Source organism: Lipophrys pholis (genome assembly GCF_963383615.2).
Source record: "Lipophrys pholis genome assembly, chromosome: 2".
Lineage (NCBI taxonomy): Eukaryota > Metazoa > Chordata > Actinopteri > Blenniiformes > Blenniidae > Lipophrys > Lipophrys pholis.
In genome coordinates this window covers 29032596-29051104 of record NC_137636.1, presented here as the reverse complement: position 1 = coordinate 29051104, position 18509 = coordinate 29032596, and the positions used below count along the sequence as shown (strand labels likewise).

General features: G+C 42.1%; 1 protein-coding gene across 1 annotated transcript; it reads left to right on the top strand.

Annotated features, from left to right (window-relative positions):
* Positions 1 to 4427: 4427 nt before the first annotated feature.
* Positions 4428 to 15245, top strand: LOC308125509 (ubiquitin-conjugating enzyme E2 Q2-like). The gene is made up of 13 exons (XM_080489330.1): positions 4428 to 5017; positions 5451 to 5555; positions 7214 to 7318; positions 7629 to 7682; positions 7930 to 8070; positions 8709 to 8793; positions 9271 to 9331; positions 9422 to 9512; positions 9626 to 9684; positions 9797 to 9845; positions 9989 to 10084; positions 11227 to 11293; positions 15110 to 15245. Exons 1-13 carry the CDS (start codon positions 4859 to 4861, stop codon positions 15139 to 15141), a joined length of 1104 nt encoding a protein of 367 aa, XP_080345456.1. The 5' UTR covers positions 4428 to 4858; the 3' UTR covers positions 15142 to 15245.
* The last annotated feature ends 3264 nt before the right edge of the window (positions 15246 to 18509 follow it).

Sequence of the window (18509 nt, the reverse complement as noted above, 5' to 3'; positions counted from 1 at the left end):
CCGTGCTGATGTGTAGTCTCAAGAGAGGTGGCTTGAGAGTTGCGAAGTGATCTCGTGATCGGGATTGATCAAACTTGTAGTCTTTTGTTGTCCTTTACATAAGACAAGAGTTCTTGCATAGATTATGGTTTGTCTACACGTACCTAATACATTTTTGGGTAGGTTAAGCATTGGGCAGACTCTTTGAGGAGGTCAATGGAGAAAAAGGTGGTACTTAGGTTCGATTGACGGATTTCCCAGCCAATCAGAAGAGAGCAGCTTTTCTGTTGATGCAGAAACAGAGGAAAGAAGTGACGAGACGGGACATTTTTCCAGCTTCATGTCAGAGTTAATGTTTTAATGTGGCTAAAAAGACAACACCTCTCTGCTGCTGTTGATTCAATGAATATGTTGATTCCAAGCGGGGAGAACTTTTCTTGTATCTCAATACAGACAAAATCCCCTCTCCTGATTGGCTGAGAGACAAAATCCTCTCTCTTGATTTGCTGTGAAATCCGTCAAACTCGGATAAGCACCAGATTTTTCACCAGATATCTCAGCTGAGAGCTGCGATGTGTGATTTGTGGTTGAAGAGAACAGAATCTGTGACTCGTGGGGAAGAACTTCACATTGATACAGGTGAACAAATATATTTTTCACCAAATGTACTACAACAATTGTAGGAAAAATATGAGCTTGTAAATTTTTTAATCTGTGATTTGTAAAAAAAAAAAAAAAAGAAAAAAAAAGATGTGTGCACATGTAATTAAGAATTTGTGAATGTTTGTGAAAGTGTGGTGTTGTATTCGTGAAGAGAAAAAAATTCTACTGGTGCGCAACTCACAGTACACAACTACAAATTCATGGTAGTTATTTGGGTACCTCCATAATACCCAATTGAAGTCATTAATAATCTGTGATCGGCCATGATGTCTAGTACAGGCCTTCCTGTGCATCTATGAGTGTTTAATACTACTGTCCACAAATGTGTCGTTGTGCTTAAGAAAGTGAGTGTATTCACCCACAGTCAGCTCCAAATAACTCCAGCAAAACTAACCTGTTGGTATAGAAGATGGATAGAAATAACTGGCACCTGCTCTGATGAGGAGTCTTTGAAACAGCGCAGGTAGTTTAGTGCACACAAATGAACCAAGAGACAAGTCTTGTGATCAATGATTTCAGAAGATAAAGAGAATTTAAAAAAGCAGAATTTGGATTGAAACTACATGAAGTCATCAGACGTCCTGTGACGGACTACTCAGGGTCTAGCTGGACTTCACACTGTCAGAATATGATGCAGCTCTAGTCTGGATGAAGCTAGTAAAAGATAAATGGACATGTAGGTGGATAGACAGATAAATGGAAATCAGATCATCAACGGCATTAAATAATCCCTTAACAAAGTACCACAGTTTTTTCCTGAACATTGCTTTGATACACAAATCAAATGAAGGTGTCCCCTTTCAAAAAGTTAATCCCAAAATTGGAACTCAAAATAAAAGCATAGAATGACTAAAGCTTGTGACGCAAAGTTGCTTCTTTGCAGAGACTTTGCAAAACATAAAAAAAAAAGTAGAACTCGCCCACGGTAGAGCGCAGACCTTCGCCAACGCCACATTTGTTTGCAGAAGTGAGTTGGCATCGCTAGCATGATAGCCGTTAGCTCATATCGATGCTAACTAGGTAGCTCAGGTATCTGCATCACTGTGTGAAACAGTGTGAGTGTCTCCATGGCAACAGACACTGATCTCCTTTGACATCCTCCATGAGGCGCCTCTCCCATCCGCTTTGTATGGGAACTTTTATCACAGTTTTGGAGGATTTATTTGGAAATGGTTTGCCGTTGATGTGCCAAAAACTAATCGATTGGTCCGTGGATGATGACGGATCATCTCTTAAAATTGTATGCAATTCAGGTCAATAGTTTTTTGCAAAAAGTAGGTAAAATACATACATGCATAAATGCATACATACATACATACATACATACATACATACATACATACATACATACATACATACATACATACATACATACATACATACATACATAAAATTACATTAATACACAGATGAAGGCAGAGGTAATAATACAAAAAGGTTGTTGATTGGTTTTCCTGTGAATGAGTGAATTGTGTCCCTCAATCCAGAGACTTGAGTTATAGAAGCTGTTAACTGATTGTGTAGTGGTATGAATGTGCACGTGCACAATAGTCTCTCTGCATGAGCCCTGATGGACTGTGGACCAGTGTGTGTGTACTCGTCCCTTCACATAAATATAGCCGTTACAGACTCCAACAGCCAACTGAAGTGTCAGCATCACTTTACGTGTCAAGTTGGAGGAGGATGGTCACATACATGGAGGTAGAGATATCCTGTCAGGGCCTTTCTGTGTGGCAGTTGTTCATTTCTCTTTTGGGGTGTGTACACAGCTTTTATATAATTTCCACTCACAATACACAAAAAAACAAAAAAAACAAATGCAAAACATTGATTCATGAATAATTGCTGATTCTAAAGTGCTGTGTCTGCCTGTCTATACTTGAGGGAGGAAGGCGATCACGGCCGCCGGAAGCTGGTCAGGTCCTAATCACCTCTTCCCTATAAAAGCGTGCATACAGTGTGGACGGTAGGGAGACGCTGCACAGCAGCAGCTTGATGAAGAAGAATCAGTGCTTGAAGAGGCAGCGGCAACAGCATGTGTGTGTTTTGGTGACCGAACTAATAAAATGTTAAAAAGGGAAGTTGTGTCTTTGTGAAAACCTGAAGACAAGGGTCTCGTGTTGCAGTGGCACCCAGGAAACCTGGGCTCTCCCTCAGCCTCAGCTGTGCCTTTTATGGAGAGGAGGTGATTATTCCTGATGAGCTTCAGGTGGCTCCAACACGTCACGACTCTGAACTTTATAAAGTGGGGACTGGGTGGATAGGCAATATAAGCACTTTTACCACATCATTTATTGTTTTATATTTATGAAATTAAACGGTTGTTTTGGATCGATTCTCTATTGATAATGTATGATGTATGGCGTCTCTTTGGCCATGTAGGAGTGAAAGGATCATGTGGATGCAGCATTATGAGTGCAAATAGTGTAGAAAAGGACATATTGTCCTGGAACTGGATAAATCTGATACAGCTTTATCCAGTTCAGGGTAAATCCAGGTGGCTTTTTGGTGGAGAATCAGAAACCAATTTTTAGACATTGTTTGATCTCAAATGCATGTTTTTTTAATGTAGAGGACGGGGATCCACAACCTGCTGCTCTGGAGTCACATGTGGCTCTTCAGTCCCCCTGTAGCGGCTCCCTGAAGCTTTCACAAAATTATTTGTCAGTAAACATTTTGTTTTCATTTTTGTTTTATTTGCACATCTGATTTTGAAAAATGGTTTAATCTCCAGGCAAAACACAGCTAAATTACATGAAACAGCTAAAAATGAATAGCTGAAATTGCTAAAAAGGATAAAATATCCAACAATAACTGAGTAAATGTCCAACTAAGCTTTTTTGTTAGGAAAAGCAAAAAAAAAAGGGAAAAAGGAAAGTAAAAACAAAAATGGGAAAAATGAAAGAATTGATAAAAAAGGGGAAATTGGAAGGAAGGGAAAAAAAACAGGAAAAGACCTAGAGCAATCAGAGATTTTTGACCTCCAGGTAGACATAGACACAGGGAAATGACACATATTCCACATTGATATCAACTGCCTTGATTCATTTACTTAGTTTGGTGACCATTGGATTTTATTTCACAATTTGAAAGAATCAGATAAAACAATATATTGCCAAATAAAATGCACCAAAACTTAATGGGTTCTTCCTTTAGTTAAAATGCACATGTGTACCTTTTTTATTTATTTATAAAAATCAGCTCGTGGGTTTTTGAGATATCTTGTTAATAGACAGACAGGTTTTATAACCCCCTTGGCAGAGGTAAAGGAGGAAAAGAAAGGAAAGGGAAAAAAATAACAATAGAAAAAAAAATTTAAAAAGAAGAAAAACATTGCTAGTATAGCTAAACTTCTAACATAATCTAACATAAACAGTGAAATAGCTTAAGTGGCTAAAATAGCTAAAGTAGAAAAAATTAAAAAGAGGAAAAACAAATTTAAAAAAATGGCAAAAAATAATTAAATATTCCAGACAAATTTTATTGTGTAAAAAGAGGAAAGTGTCTCTTTTGCAGATCTCTGGTCTATCCACTCCACTTCTATGCAGAACCTATATTTAACAAACAGATAGTAAACTGATAGGGTTTGATAATCCAGATTAAATCAAAGACGAGTGGGTGGATTTCGCCCCCCCTCCGTAAAGGACTGGAGCTGCACTCTGCTGACTGAGGTCCTAAACTTTGTTTTCTGCGCGCTGGATTGTGGGATTCTGCAGGAGCGGAGAGGCTGCCGCTCACCGCCATCTTTAAACCCCACCAGAGGCCAGCAGCAGCCGTCACCGGGATGAAGAGCGCCGTCCCCGGAGCGGGATACTAGGTCACACCGCGGAGGCTGGACGGTCGTTCCCCGGCTCCGTGAGTCATAAGCAGCTGTCCGCCGGGGCTGTGAGGAGACGGACCGCGGGACAAGGCAGAGGGAGCCCGAAGATGTTGTGATCGCAGGCGGACAACAACAATAGACGGAAAGACAACAACAGCGGGCTTAGCCGCTAGCTCACTCGCTGAAAGCTAACGCTAGCTCCTCCGCTAGCTCTCACCGGACGCCGGTGTGTTTTCACTCGAACCTCCCGGGGGCAGCTCGGCGCCCTCGTGGCATTTCTTTAACGGCAGTTTCTCCCCTTGAATCTGAGCGGTTTTGCCCCTTTTAGCTTTTCACCGAGAGCTGAGTCCCGACTTCTCCCCCCTCCCCAGCGGCCCGGCCGGAGATGCGTGGAAGATGTCGGTGTCGGGGCTGAAGGCCGAGCTGAAGTTTTTGGAGTCCATTTTTGATCCCAACCACGAACGGTTCAGGATAATCGATTGGAAGCCCGACGAGCTCAGCTGCCAGTTTAACGTGACTGGAGAGAAGCTGCTGATTATCCACTGTAACATAACGGTACGTTCGTTTTAGTTTTTTTTAGCTGGTTGGACTCTTTTCCTCCCTTGTTGGCCGTTAGCGAGCTAAAGTTAGCCGCGGCTACCTGCTAGCCAGGCTGCAGCCCAACGTCCACAACTGGACAAACCGAGGCGATGGAGGAGAAGCTTCTGCCTGTTTTTTTTATTAAGCAGTGTCCGTGAAAACCGCGTACTTTCAGTGAAGGACAGTGTGTAAATATTACATTTGACACATCGAACCATCTCGCCGAGCAGAGTCTTAGCCTTTAGCTTAACGATGCACCCTGAATGCTAATGTCGTCAACTCACATTTTACGTTTTCTACGCAGTCGTTGTTAAAAAAAAAAAAAAAAAAAAAAAAAAATGCTGCGACAAGCGGGAATCTGGGTCAAATGAGTCGTAACTGACGTGATTGTGTTATTTATTTTTTTTAGGAATCGTATCCATCAACGCCGCCGATATGGTTTGTGGACTCTGATGACCCGAGCTTGGCGCAAGTTCTGGAGAGGTTGGAAGATGTGAGAAAAGGCAGCACCCTGGTAATTAACCTCACCGCCTTACCAGTCAATAAAGGCCTTATAAAGATCTCCTGGTAGTGTTTTTTCCCCCACTGTATTTACTTTAAGACCGTTTTCCAAACACAACAGATTTACATAGGGCGTGTAAGACAAGTCGGATCATCGAAATGACACAGTAGTTAACCTCAGATGTATATAAACTACGACATAATCCGAAGTTACACTCAAAATATTTAGATATGTCTGAGTATATCTTGCATTTGACACACCTGAATACCACATACTGCTATGACCCAACAGAAGAGGATTCTTCCTCCCATGTATTGGATTGCTTGATAAACACATATTGAACAGGCTCACTCAGCACTGCTGTTCGGTCTTGAATTATTGTGACATAAAGCCAGCCTGCTGTGTTGGCTTTCATCAGATGGAGGTGGATAATTGTGCACTCTGTCTGTGAATGTTTGTCCCTTCAGACAACATGAATGCTTTGTGCACGTGTTGAGTTCCACTATTTACATGGGATTTTGAGTATCAAGACTTTGCACGTGATCTGAAGAAGTTCCTTCCAACTAAAGGAATGTAATCAGTATGTTGACCAGCAGGTTTTGAAGCGGGTCAGATGTCCATGTCATTGACGCACTGGTTTCAACCTTTTGAGGGTGTCACACATTTCCTAGTGGTGTGAGCGCTGACACCCTGGGTGTAGTTAACCTAGATTTCCATGAGTCATTTTATTTATTTTTTTGCCATGTTTTTTTTCATCGGGCCCTAAATATGCTTCAAGAAGAACAGATCATTTTAGGTTGCACCTCTCTTTGTCAAAATTCAGATAAAGGGTGCAACAATGCTGATGTTGTTTCAGATAAGGAACAGACCTTGCTTTTTGTGGGGAGATGACATTCACAGTTTTTTTTTTTCTTTTTTTTTTTTCTCCATTGCACAGATGTTGTAGTGTTACCCTATATTCCAACCGCACCAAATTTCCAAAAGCAGAACACATTGCTGTGTGTTGGTTTTATGACTTTGTGACCTGTCTATTTTTAAGCCCACCTGACTGCACTAAAGGTTAATGCTTTGTTTTGATCTTTTTTCTTTTTTTTTTAATCCTGCATCAATTACAATAAGAAATTTGGTGACACACTCACAAATTCCCCCTTCTTTTTGTGCAGTTTGACTATCCTGCGACACACTACGTGAATGCCAGTTATTTGATGATGACAAATCACTTCTTTTGTCTTCAAGAAACATCTAATATTAGAAAGTAATTCCTGCACATATCGGGTAATAATGTTCATGCTAATCGGATCTGGAACAGACTGAAACAAAGACTTGAGGTGGATGACTCTAAAATGGGATTTGTTCTCCAAAATGACAGTGCTCTTTCTCTTGTCCCTAATTTACACCAACTGTGACTGTACTGTGTCTTTTTCACCGTCACATTGTCATCTCTTGTTTCAGAAACGGCAGTTTGTTTGATTATGTGGTTACCTCCTCCAAAGTTTGTGAATTTGCAGAGCATGATTGCACAGTGCACAGTGATATACATGTGTGATATATTGTTGAGTCCTAGTTCTTATTCTTGTAATAGACACTGCGATCCCCTATTTGTAGCGTTAATCTAAGCGGCTCACAGAATTATTAATCCCCCCCCTCTTATTTTGATGTGTGTTTGGTAGCTTTTGCAGCAGTTGAAGAAGCTCATTTGCGACCTTTGTCGGCTGTACAACCTTCCCCAACACCCCGATGTGGAAATGCTGGACCAGCCCCTGCCTGCCGGCCCTGTGGGACAAGACCGAAAGGCGAGTTCACCTCATCATACTCCTCATTTTGTTTTTTTGTTTTTTAACAGACATAATAAAAAAAGATAATGACCACTACTTGGAATAAATATGTCATGCGTTTTATTTTTTAATTGAGGATGGTTTATCACATACTTTGACACCACTTCAGTTAAATTTTATAACAGCAGACTACTTCATAGGGCCTTGATGATTTATACAGCTGTTGTCTCAGCTGATCAATAGACTCTCTCTGTGTTCATGGTCAGTAAAAGAGTGATGGAGAAGACTTTATTCATTTGTGTGTAAGCAGCACGGGACAGAAGAGGTCACGTCTGAAGAAGAGGAGGAGGAAGAGATGGGAGAGGTAAGTTTGTCTTATTCAGTTTGAACGCGAAGTGGCTGCCTGGCGATAAGTTTTATTCTTCATGTGTTGATGCTGTGGGTATTTCAGTATGTGGTTGAGGATGGTTATAAGATCATCAGTCACTTCATTTGGTGAGAAGTTTGAACTCTAATCTGCGGAAGCAACTTAATATTTTTTGGTCTAAATGAGTGTTGATCCTTCAGATTGTGTACCCTGCCAGCCTATTTAATATGTGTGAACTCCTCAGGACATCGAGGATCTCGACCACTATGAGATGAAAGAGGAGGAGCCTGTGGATGGAAAGAAGTCGGAGGACGACGGGATTGAAAAGGAGAACCTTGCAATCCTGGAGAAGATCCGAAAGAACCAGAGACAGGACCACTTGAATGTGAGTGTTTATTCATCACAGATAACATTTGTTAAATGATGTTGATACTTTCACTCATTCATTTTTTTTTTTTTTATCAGTAGTCTTTATCTTTGTGAAACACGAGTAAAAAGTGTTGAAAGAGAAAGTGATGAGATTTGAATTACCGGTTACATGTGATGGCGGTGACTCATCTCTTAAAGTGTGCGGACTCCTGCACATGTTCAGGTTTCTCTGCGTGTGCGCCCGCCAAGGCGCCATAAATCCGAGAATAGATTTGTTTTTCTTTTGGAAAGAAGAGAAGAGGGGGGGAAAAAAGACTGTCGTTCTGCTCATCATCCAGTTCAATGGCTTTATGTCGCAGCTGTCTTAGTGTCTGAAATATGTCAACGGCAATTCTTTCTTTGTAACAATGCAACTCATATGGCTGGCTTTTCACGCAGCTACTTCACTTTTTGATATAAATCTATATTTTGAGAATCAGTGAAACCTGCTCTCGAGGGACGTACTGATATAAATATTGAAGGTGGTCTGATGATAATCTGCCTTTGATGTGGATGTCCGTGTCAGTACAATCGACGCATTCAACCCTTCAGTGTGTTTCACGGCTCTGTCTTTGTTGTGTTTTTGATGTGTGTGTGTGTGCGTGTGTGTTGCAGGGAGCCGTGTCTGGTTCGGTTCAAGCTTCTGACCGCCTGATGAAGGAGCTTAGAGAGATCTACAGGTCTCAGAGTTATAAGACAGGTACGCTCTCCACACAGAAGTACAGATACAATCATGTGTTCTCTTAAGCACTGCGACGTGACAATCATAGCTCCAGAAAATAAACAACGTCACAATGGAGTTTTTAGTTGTGTGGAAGTCGCCTCACTTTGTCCTTGAAGTCAGCCTTGTGTGGAAGCGGCGATAGTACTGCAAGTTAGTGAATTCTATGCTGCCTTCACACATCTCTTCTGGTGAAAAGCAGACGGATAAACATTTTCTGTCCGATACAAAGGTTGGTTCTGTGATTAAACATGAGCTATTATGTAAGGCAAAATGCATCGGCCTTGCAGATATAGATTGCAGAGGCAGCTGGCAGGATATACCTTCACACACAAATGTCATGTTTTGCGTCACTTTGGTACTTTACAGTTCATGCACACAAAAGACAGAGGAAATCATTACCATTGGCAGAAGACTTTGCCTTGGAAGTTATTAATAATAATTATTTAATTGCAGGCATCTATTCAGTGGAGCTGGTCAATGACAGTCTGTACGAATGGCACGTCAAACTAAGGACGTAAGTAACTCAAGTCTCACTCCACAAACAATCTGCTTTAGTGTTTATCAGCACAAACATGGACTCATTGCGTGTTTAAATGGCCAACAGGGTGGATCCAGATAGCCCTTTACACAGTGATTTACAAGTCCTGAAGGAAAAGGAAGGGATGGATTACATTTTACTTAACTTCTCATATAAAGTGAGTAAAATTGATTATGCATTAATACAAATGAAACACCATCCAGAAGTCTTTGAAGTCTGTGAATGCATCTTTTTTATTAATTTTTTTTTTTTTGCTTGCCGCTTCTGCAGGATAACTTCCCTTTTGATCCACCGTTTGTCCGAGTAGTTTCCCCCGTGCTTTCTGGAGGGTGAGTTTGTTTTGTGGTGAAGTTTGAACATTTTTTGGAGGATTGAGTAAACTGACTCGGTGTCTTGTTTTGCCTCTTTCTTTTTTTTATTTTTTTTTTTATTTGACTTTAGTTATGTTCTTGGAGGAGGCGCCCTGTGCATGGAGCTTCTCACCAAACAGGTATGGCAGGAATAATCTCCCAATCCGATGAAGGGGATTTGACTGGAATGATTTTCGGATCGGTGGTTCGACTGTCCTCTCTCTGTGCATGTGTTTGCATTCTTGAAACCTTCTCTTATTGACACGGGGTGTCCTGATTGCAGGGTTGGAGCAGTGCCTATTCCATTGAGTCTGTCATCATGCAGATCAATGCCACTTTAGTCAAAGGAAAAGCCAGAGTGCAGTTTGGAGCCAATAAAGTAAGTGGAGAGGTTTTCATTTGGAATCTGTGATATAATGACGGCCGCGGTTAATAAATGATGTCGACCTCGCTGTTGGTCCCTTGTGTCTGCTGCCACATTTTGCTCTGTGATTTCTCACGCCGGACTGAAGTGACTGTGTAAACCTGTTAGTAACAGCACAAATGTTTTAGTCGCTGTAACTCTCAGAGGTTTGGCTTTTTACACGCAGCGCACACGTCGTAGGTTTGAAGGCCCACATGTTGTGACGTTCACAGATTCACGCCGACTTGAGATAAACGTGTCTGCTGCCGTCAGTGTGACTGAGTCGGCACACGTCTGTGTCGTAACCTGCCTCGACCCAGTTTAATCACTTGACCTGTGTGCGAGTGTCTTGTTTTGAAAATCAGAGCAAGATGTACCATTGAGCCAAAGTCAGCAGTGTTTTTGCACCACACAGAGCCCATCATGGCGCAGTTTGGGTTCTTTGGGGAAAACATGCTGCAGATTGATGTACAGAGTTTACTTTTTGATCTTGGTTTCTTGATCCGCAATATAAACTTACTCCACACCTATACAGTGTCAGAGCTGTGTTGTTGTTTTTTTTATGGCATCAGGGTGTAGCACTTGTTTCACATTGACCCCAAATTGGAAAAAAGCCAAATGTACTTGATTACCATTAATAGTTTTTTGATTTATGAAAAATACATAACTTTTAAGTTCTGCTGTATAAAAGTTAAATTATCTTTGACCTTTCACCTTGTTTTAAGAATGTTTGAGTCTTGAGTTCTTTTTAGTTATGAAGTAATTCAGCTATAATAGAGTTAAATTGTTTTCATGATGGTGGACTATGATATAGCCCTCGAGGATCAAGTTTGTGAATCCAGCCCCATTGAAGTCAACGATAAACGGCATCGCACTTCATGACAGGATCCTTTAATCTGTTCAAAGTGGGAATCATGGTGTAGCATTCCAGAGCCATTATGTTCCTGAGTTAAACAATCAGATGATGTGTTTTTATTATCACACATTTTTGTTTTTGTCGGCGAGTGTTTTCTTTTTTTGCTTCTAGAAAACGGCTTCCATTGCTATTTCTTTTTTCTTTGTCATTGTACACCCAATGCACATTCTGAGCTTGACTAGATTTTCATGTTTTCATGCAGAACCAATACAATCTTGCCAGAGCACAGCAGTCCTACAAATCCCTGGTTCAGATCCATGAAAAGAACGGTGAGTGTTTTCGTCTCCAGTTTCACACGGCGAGCATTTCTGACCTTGTTTACTGAAACTAAATCCCTCCCGTGCATCAAAACCCAGGACTTATCCGTGCTGAAAGTGTTGCGTATGTAACAGATATTGGCAGTGATTCCTTAGATGTTGGGCTTGTGGATCTAATTGCCTGTGATTTATGTTCAGTAGGTTGATGAAAACTGCACACGTAAAATCTTTAGAATGTTTGAGTTAGAAAAAGCTCAATTTCCCCTCAAAGGCCTCGTTTACACGACAATATTCCTAAATGCAAATGGAAAACTTTCATTACGTTTCGGGTGGTCTGAGCCTCTGAAAAGACAACTTTTGGAAGGCAGCTCTCAAGGTGGAACTTTTTGAAAACACTCCGTCTGGATGGAAACGGGGGGACACAACTTTTTGGATATTTCAACTGCACGTGTCCCTAGTAGATGGACAATAACAATATTTACGTTCAGAATGTCATGACTCCCAGTCCATGTTCTCCTGGGACTTGGTAGTGTTCTACTTGAGTGTAACCCGGAATAACAATCCAGTTTGGTCATCTGTCCAGTAGACTGTCCGTGTAAACCCATTGTTAATGTTTAGCGTGGTTTCATGACACAAACAGGCAACAGCACCCACTCGTGGCCCAACATGAAAACTACATTGTTTTCAGCAATTCTGCTGTTTCTGTGTAAACAAACATTGGCCGTGTTGCCGTGTATGTGTGAAGCTTTTCTGAAACGAAATTCTACACCAATTCTTTGCGCTGAGAAGCTTCTCTGAAGATGCTAAATGTACTCTGATCACCGTCTCAAAGATCTTGAGTCGTTATTGAGTGGTGACAAACAGGCAAACCAGAGCCTCTGAGCCGGGGACTTTTCTGAGCATGCTTTTTTTCCAGGCACATCCTTCATGTCTCTGATCAGCTTCTTGTCTGTTGTCTTCACGTGTTTTGAGTTTGACTGAAGTTAAACAAGAAGACTGAGGCTTTGTTTACACAAAAACAATTGGCTAGAAACAATCACCTTTCACATGGGAATTTGAGAAACGTTTAGAATGCAGTGGCTCGAATGCCAGGCCACTTGTTGCTAGTGATATTCAGTGTGATGCGACGCATCAAGTGTCTTTCAGCTGTCCTTCACCATCCTATAAACCCACACAGTATCTCGTGTGCAAGAAATGTCTCTACTGAGCCTGAAGATGGTTTTTGTAAACGTACACTCAGTTGGAGAAGCGCTGGACTTCTGGAATCCACCATTGTTGTCGATCCGCTCACACACGTACTGATGATCTATTTTCTCTACTTTTGTCTTTTCTTTCCATTTTCTATTAATTATCGTCTTAAGTAACCCTCCAGAGTTGCATTGAAAACAAATATTTTAGCTTTCTTTGCTTGATCTGAGTGGTTTGCGCTGCATATTATTATTTGTAATGTAGGACTAAGATATAATGCAACCCGAGCATGATGAAGCTGCAGATCATTTCTGCATCCGCACTGCCTCAACCCTGAATTGTTTTCATGTTGGGTCGGTTTATTCATAAAATACAGATTTTGACACAGGACTACGTGATCCTCAAATGAAATCACATGACGGCGTGTAAGTGGTTCGATGCTGTGACACTATGACCTCATGTAGCAGAACAGAGGTTTTCATCACACCGTGTAACAAAAGGCCAGTATTGCCGTCAACTGCATGCAGTGAGATCAACCAGACGATGGTTTCAACTCGGGCTGAACGATTAATTGCATTTGCGATAATATCGCGATATGACTAAACGGGATTTTGTAATCGCAAGGGCTGCGATTTGACTGCTCATGTGATCTGGTCACGTAATGACTTATGCGTCCTGTGCGTGTCATCTGCCCGAACGGGCTAGTGGTTTTTAGGGATGGCTCCGATCCGGGATCGGGTTCCGATATCAACGTAATTCACGGATCGGAAATTTCCGATCCAACCTGCGGAGATTTCTGATCCATGAAGCCTCGTTTGTGCTTCACTGTTGCTGAAATGACGTCACAAGTGTTTCTCTGCCGTTGCTCTGCTCAATGAGACGTGGAGTAATTAGTCAGGAAATCCAGTCCACAGTTTGCAGCCAGCGAGCAGGCTAGCGAAGTAGCACTGTGCTATCCAACCATTCCATGACAACATGTTGCTGTTTGGACGGATTCTTCACTCAAAACACCTCAAAGCAACAGAAACGTGGACGTTTGCAAAGCCAGTTGTTCAGCGAGGCGGTCGCTTCGTCAACAGACGTCACCGTTCTAAAACTCCAGCTCGCCGAGGTGAACGACACTGACCGCCGCATCAAAACAATGAACAGCTCGCTCCTCCGCTGGAGCAGGCGATTCACACCTCTGTGAAGCTGCGTCCTACGCCGCGCAAAACTCCCTGAAAATAGTCCCAATCATTTGTGTTGCGTTCGAGCTGGAAGCACTGCTGTTTGTACTGCGTTGCTAAATAATTTCCCCAGAAATTAATAAAGTGATTCTGAGGTTTTAAAGACGGAACTAGTTTATTATGAGATGATGACGTCACGTAGTCGACCACATTGTCCAAATGGAACAAAAATAGTTTGTACTGCTTCCTTTTGTGTCCTTATACTAACCTCAAGTTGTCCTTTGAGATAATACATTTGTACAATTCATACATTACTGTAGAGAGGAGTTTATTACAGCCTCATTTAAAGACAACAATAATGATAATAATATTAAAGCAAACAGAGCTCTGGTATCAGAATCATATCGGCAGATATACAAATTTTAAGTATCCTGATCGGATCGGAAGTGAAAAATCGTGGATCGGTGCTTCCCTACTGCAGTGTAGATGAGCAAACCGCTCAAAATCCTTAATGTCAAGCCCTGCGTTAGTATAGTGACCAAGCCTGGGTTTAGGGCTTTGATAAGCACAATGGACAAGTGATTGGCTTGTTGTGGTGAACGCTTACAAGACTGCAAGTCACAGTATTTAGTAAGTTTACAACTGTAATTGAAGAAGATGCATAAACTGTCTTTCATATTAATACATGCTTCATTTGACTTTATCTTAACAAACGCCTAGCCTATAAGAACAATTATGTATAATAAATCTGATATTGTTTATTATAAGACAGATTGATTTATTGCTTCTGTTGGTTGAAAAATACATGAGAAGAGACCTTGAAAAATAATCGCACATTAAATCGCAATATTGAGGGGGGAAAATCGCAATTAGATTATTTTCCAAAATCGTTCAGCCCTAGTTTCAACCTTCAGTTCAGCAGTCTATGTAATGTTTGGGACAGATCAGCCATTCATTCAGTCATCCATTAGTCTGATCGGGTCCCGTGTTGAGCAGGATGTTATTTACAGAGCGCAGGTTCTTGTTTATTGTAGTAAATGTCCTGTGACTCGAATCCTTATTGACATTCAGCTGCTCACAGCCACATCTGGATTAAATATTAATAGTCATTGTCAAGTCTTAGGGTGCAGTTTACAATGTTGTTCATTTCAATTTTAAAGCTCCATCTGGAGTTTTATCAAGGACGGGTGACCATTAATGCAAATGTTCCTTTGTGTCATGGGGGAACGGCACACTGCGCTTTAAGTTAATGTTGCGGGTTAGAATGAATAAATTCAAAAGCAAAACTGTCGGACTAAAATACAAAAGAGGAGCCACCGCTTTCACCCTGTGTTTTTATTTCTTCCACTAACCACATGCAGTCGGTTGCTAATAAAAACCACTAAGTGAAATGTTTTGACTGTCATGATGGCAATGTTTTTTTTTTTTTTTCCACCTCCATTATTCTGAATTTTTGTCTTGTGTTTACTTCCAGGCTGGTACACACCCCCGAAGGAGGATGGTTAATACAGACTCTTGCCTTTCCTGCAGTGGGACCACATGTCTTAGATTATTATTTTTTTCTTTTCCCTGTGACCAATATTGTTTTTTTGTTTTGTTTTTTATCCTGCAGACCATTCAATCCCTTACATGACAGTTTAAACTCCAAAACCAAATTCCTCATTTAGTGACCCCCCCCCCCCCCCCCCCCCCCCCCCCCCCCCCCCCCCCCCACACACACACACACACACACACACACACACACACGACACACAAAAAGAAGAAGAAAACCTTGCACAGAAACACAGCCACACTCACTTCCACCTGAGATTTACATCCAAACTCATCGGCTACTCACACGGGTGGCTCCCTCTCAGCCTATGTTACTCTATTTATCTTTCCTTAAACCTGTTGTCTAATGCAACGCAATTTTTTTTTTACCCCCCCTATTGAGACATTCATTCCCATTCTCCAGGAAAATCGGTGGACTAAGTATCGCTCCATGTCACCCTTTGGTTTTGGCGTTGAGCATGTCGAGATGATTGCTGGCTGTGAGTGGAAAGGTGCAGCATGGCTTTATTCCTCCAGCAGTGGCAGTCCGACGCCTCGGTTGACAAACATTTGCCTTTCTGGCCACAGACTGGATCCAAGGATGGGCATGCAAACGTCCACCCCCCCCACCCCCCCAAACAACGGACTTTTAAGAAGCGGGTGGATGGACTCTATAATATTGTGCTCATGTATTCTCTTTATATGCCAAGACCCTCCCTCTCTTCCTCTGGAGTAACACGCTTCTGAGGCTCCTCCGCTTTTAAAACCGCTCGTCTTTTTTAAAAGCTCGGAGCCCCGGAGGTCGGCGGCGGGAGAGAAGACCAGACTTCTTTTTCTTTTTTTGCTGCCTTGGTAGGACGGCGCCTCAGTGGAGAGGAGTGTCCCGCTGAGCTCCCGACTTGAGGGGGGGGTGGGGGGGGGAGAGACCTCTGACGTCATCGCAACCAGCAGCTGGGCCGCCCCCTGCAGGAGAGGCTCGGTGTGGCAACATAGGAACCATGACCAGGCGAAGCAGAGCCGAGTTTGGATTGGATCACACTGTAATGTAGTTGATTTTAACTCCTCGTGTAAACATGTAAATTTGTATTTCTGCAAAAGGATTTAATTGTTTATAATGTAATCTTGTCTGGATCTTTGGCTGGGCAGAGACTGTATTACTATATACCCTTGACTATTAATCTCCAGGGGAACTGCAACTTCTCAAGACTCATTTAGAATAAGAACCAGTTGCTTCATGGATGCTCTTGCAGAGGGAAACAAAAGTACACCATATTCTTATGTAAGCTTAATGACTACTGCGGTTTTGTTATCCTTTTTTTTTTTTCTTTTTTTTTTTGAAATATTGATTTGATATAATCCCTATGTTATTGGTGACAGTGACAACACCATTCCCCTTCATTTTAATGGCACTTCTTCATCACCACGATGGCTGTAACCGTCATGGCAGACAGGTTCTGGCACACCAGAGGTTTGTCTTTTCATATCGGGTCGCTCAGACCGGTTGACCCTCAGGAGGGCTTTGCAGGGAAGGCACCATCTCGTGGAGTTGAAGAAAAGGAGTCTAAACAGCGTAGTTCTTGTATCTGGTTCACGTCCCGATTGCTTTGCCAATTTTGAAAACTGGGGGCAAAAAAAAACGAGAGAGAGAAAGTGACCTTTCCTTGACCTCGATGGCTGTTTGCTGAACCGAGCCAAGAGTTACAAATTCACAGCAATAGTGTTGACCGTTTTACCTTTCGCTTCACACCTGGGAAGATCGACTGGAGTCCGCTCCGTAATTGTTTTTCCTCCAGAATATCGGTTGGGTTTTTGATAAATATCAGTTGAGATCTTGCCACAGGAGGGACCCCAGCTCTTCCCATCTACCACCTCTCTGGTTACTATTCATGACCACGCTCGGCGGCGCCGGACCCCGTCGGCCCGCCGAGGCTTTGATGTAATGTGAATAATATGCAGAAAACTGTGGAGCATTCCAACTAATGCAGTTACATGTTTGTTGTGGGTGTTCTGTTGTGTGGTTACTTGCATTGTTTTGAGTATATTGTCCTGATAACCAGCGTAGAAAGCTTAGTTATGCTATCTCATCCAGTCATTCCTTTTTCTTTTTTTTTTTTTTTTAACTTCCCTCTGTGATACTAACCTCAGCCACAACAGGTAAAGATGGCGAGGAAGTGTAAACCGGCTCATTCCCCTTTTCAGCTCATCCAGTATTTGTTTAAACCTGCAGTGACGGACCAGAGCGACACCCCCCCCCACACCCCTTTTGACCCTCGAGCAGAATCCAAAGCATTACTCCAGATCATCGGCATGGTTGTTAGCTGTTGTGGTAACGTGCTACTCACTTCATTCTGGTCACGTGGTCGAGCGTCGAGCCCACCCCCTGCAGAAGCAAACTCAGGAATACATACTTGCACACTCGACTTTGCAAAGGATTGCTTCAGAATATCATCATGAAATGCAAGATTGAATTTGTCAGGCTTTTATTTATTTTTTTTTCCCTAGACCATTTGAAATTAACCCCCCCCAAACAAAAAAAACAACCCCTGCAGTGTGTTTAAAGTGCACTCACTCATTTTATTATCGATGATGAGCAAGATATGGAATCAGATATGTGGCTGAGAGATTTGCCGCAGCCCTCAGATTATCCTGCGCTTGATGAGGGTCTGGGAACAAGTCTTACCTCCGTCTCTTTGATATTGCTGGGGGAGGTTTTCTTGTTTAGTTTTTTTTTTTTTTGCATGTCTGTGTATCAGTGGGTATTTTCTGATTCCCCAAGAAACGATAGACAAAGAGCAGTCGGTTCTGGCGGCCAAAGGGTCGACACACACACACTTTATTCCCCACGACTGGTTTACTCGGATCCCTTCGACCTGATTGGCCGTCTTATCAAACCAGGCCAGGTACTTTGAGGACTGACCAACACATCCTGTTGAGGACAAGCGGATTCCCCCCCGACACAGTTCAGCCCCTCAGATTGGAGTGCCATCAGAACAACTGTAGTCCAACCAGAGAGAACCTGATCTGTGGAGTAACTGCTTCAGTCTGTTGTTGCGTAGAATAACGGCTTCTCTTACACCAACACACGTCTGACTAACAGGAACCTTCTCGGCTTTGACAAGCGACACATCGGTCCGAGTCCTGAACCAGCCTGATGCTGGGTCCTTTACCTTGCTTCATTAACTGCGGTGGCCGGGTTATAAAGTAATGCACTGTTAGCATGCTTTGGTTTGGTTTCATTTTTTTTTGTTTTTGTTTTTTTTTCCATTGCAAGGGTGATTCTGACCATGTAAAGTAATTTGTAAACTTGCATCAAGTTTATGAATAAATAATTTTATGAAATATCT

Bases quoted from the DNA above. Each gene is read 5' to 3' on its own strand.
- LOC308125509 (XM_080489330.1), top strand. From the start codon at position 4,859: ATGTCGGTGTCGGGGCTGAAGGCCGAGCTGAAGTTTTTGGAGTCCATT. The intron at 7,319-7,628 runs GTGGGACAAGAC...GTGTGTAAGCAG, and splicing joins AGCCCCTGCCTGCCGGCCCT to CACGGGACAGAAGAGGTCAC. The intron at 8,794-9,270 runs GTACGCTCTCCA...ATTTAATTGCAG, and splicing joins GTCTCAGAGTTATAAGACAG to GCATCTATTCAGTGGAGCTG.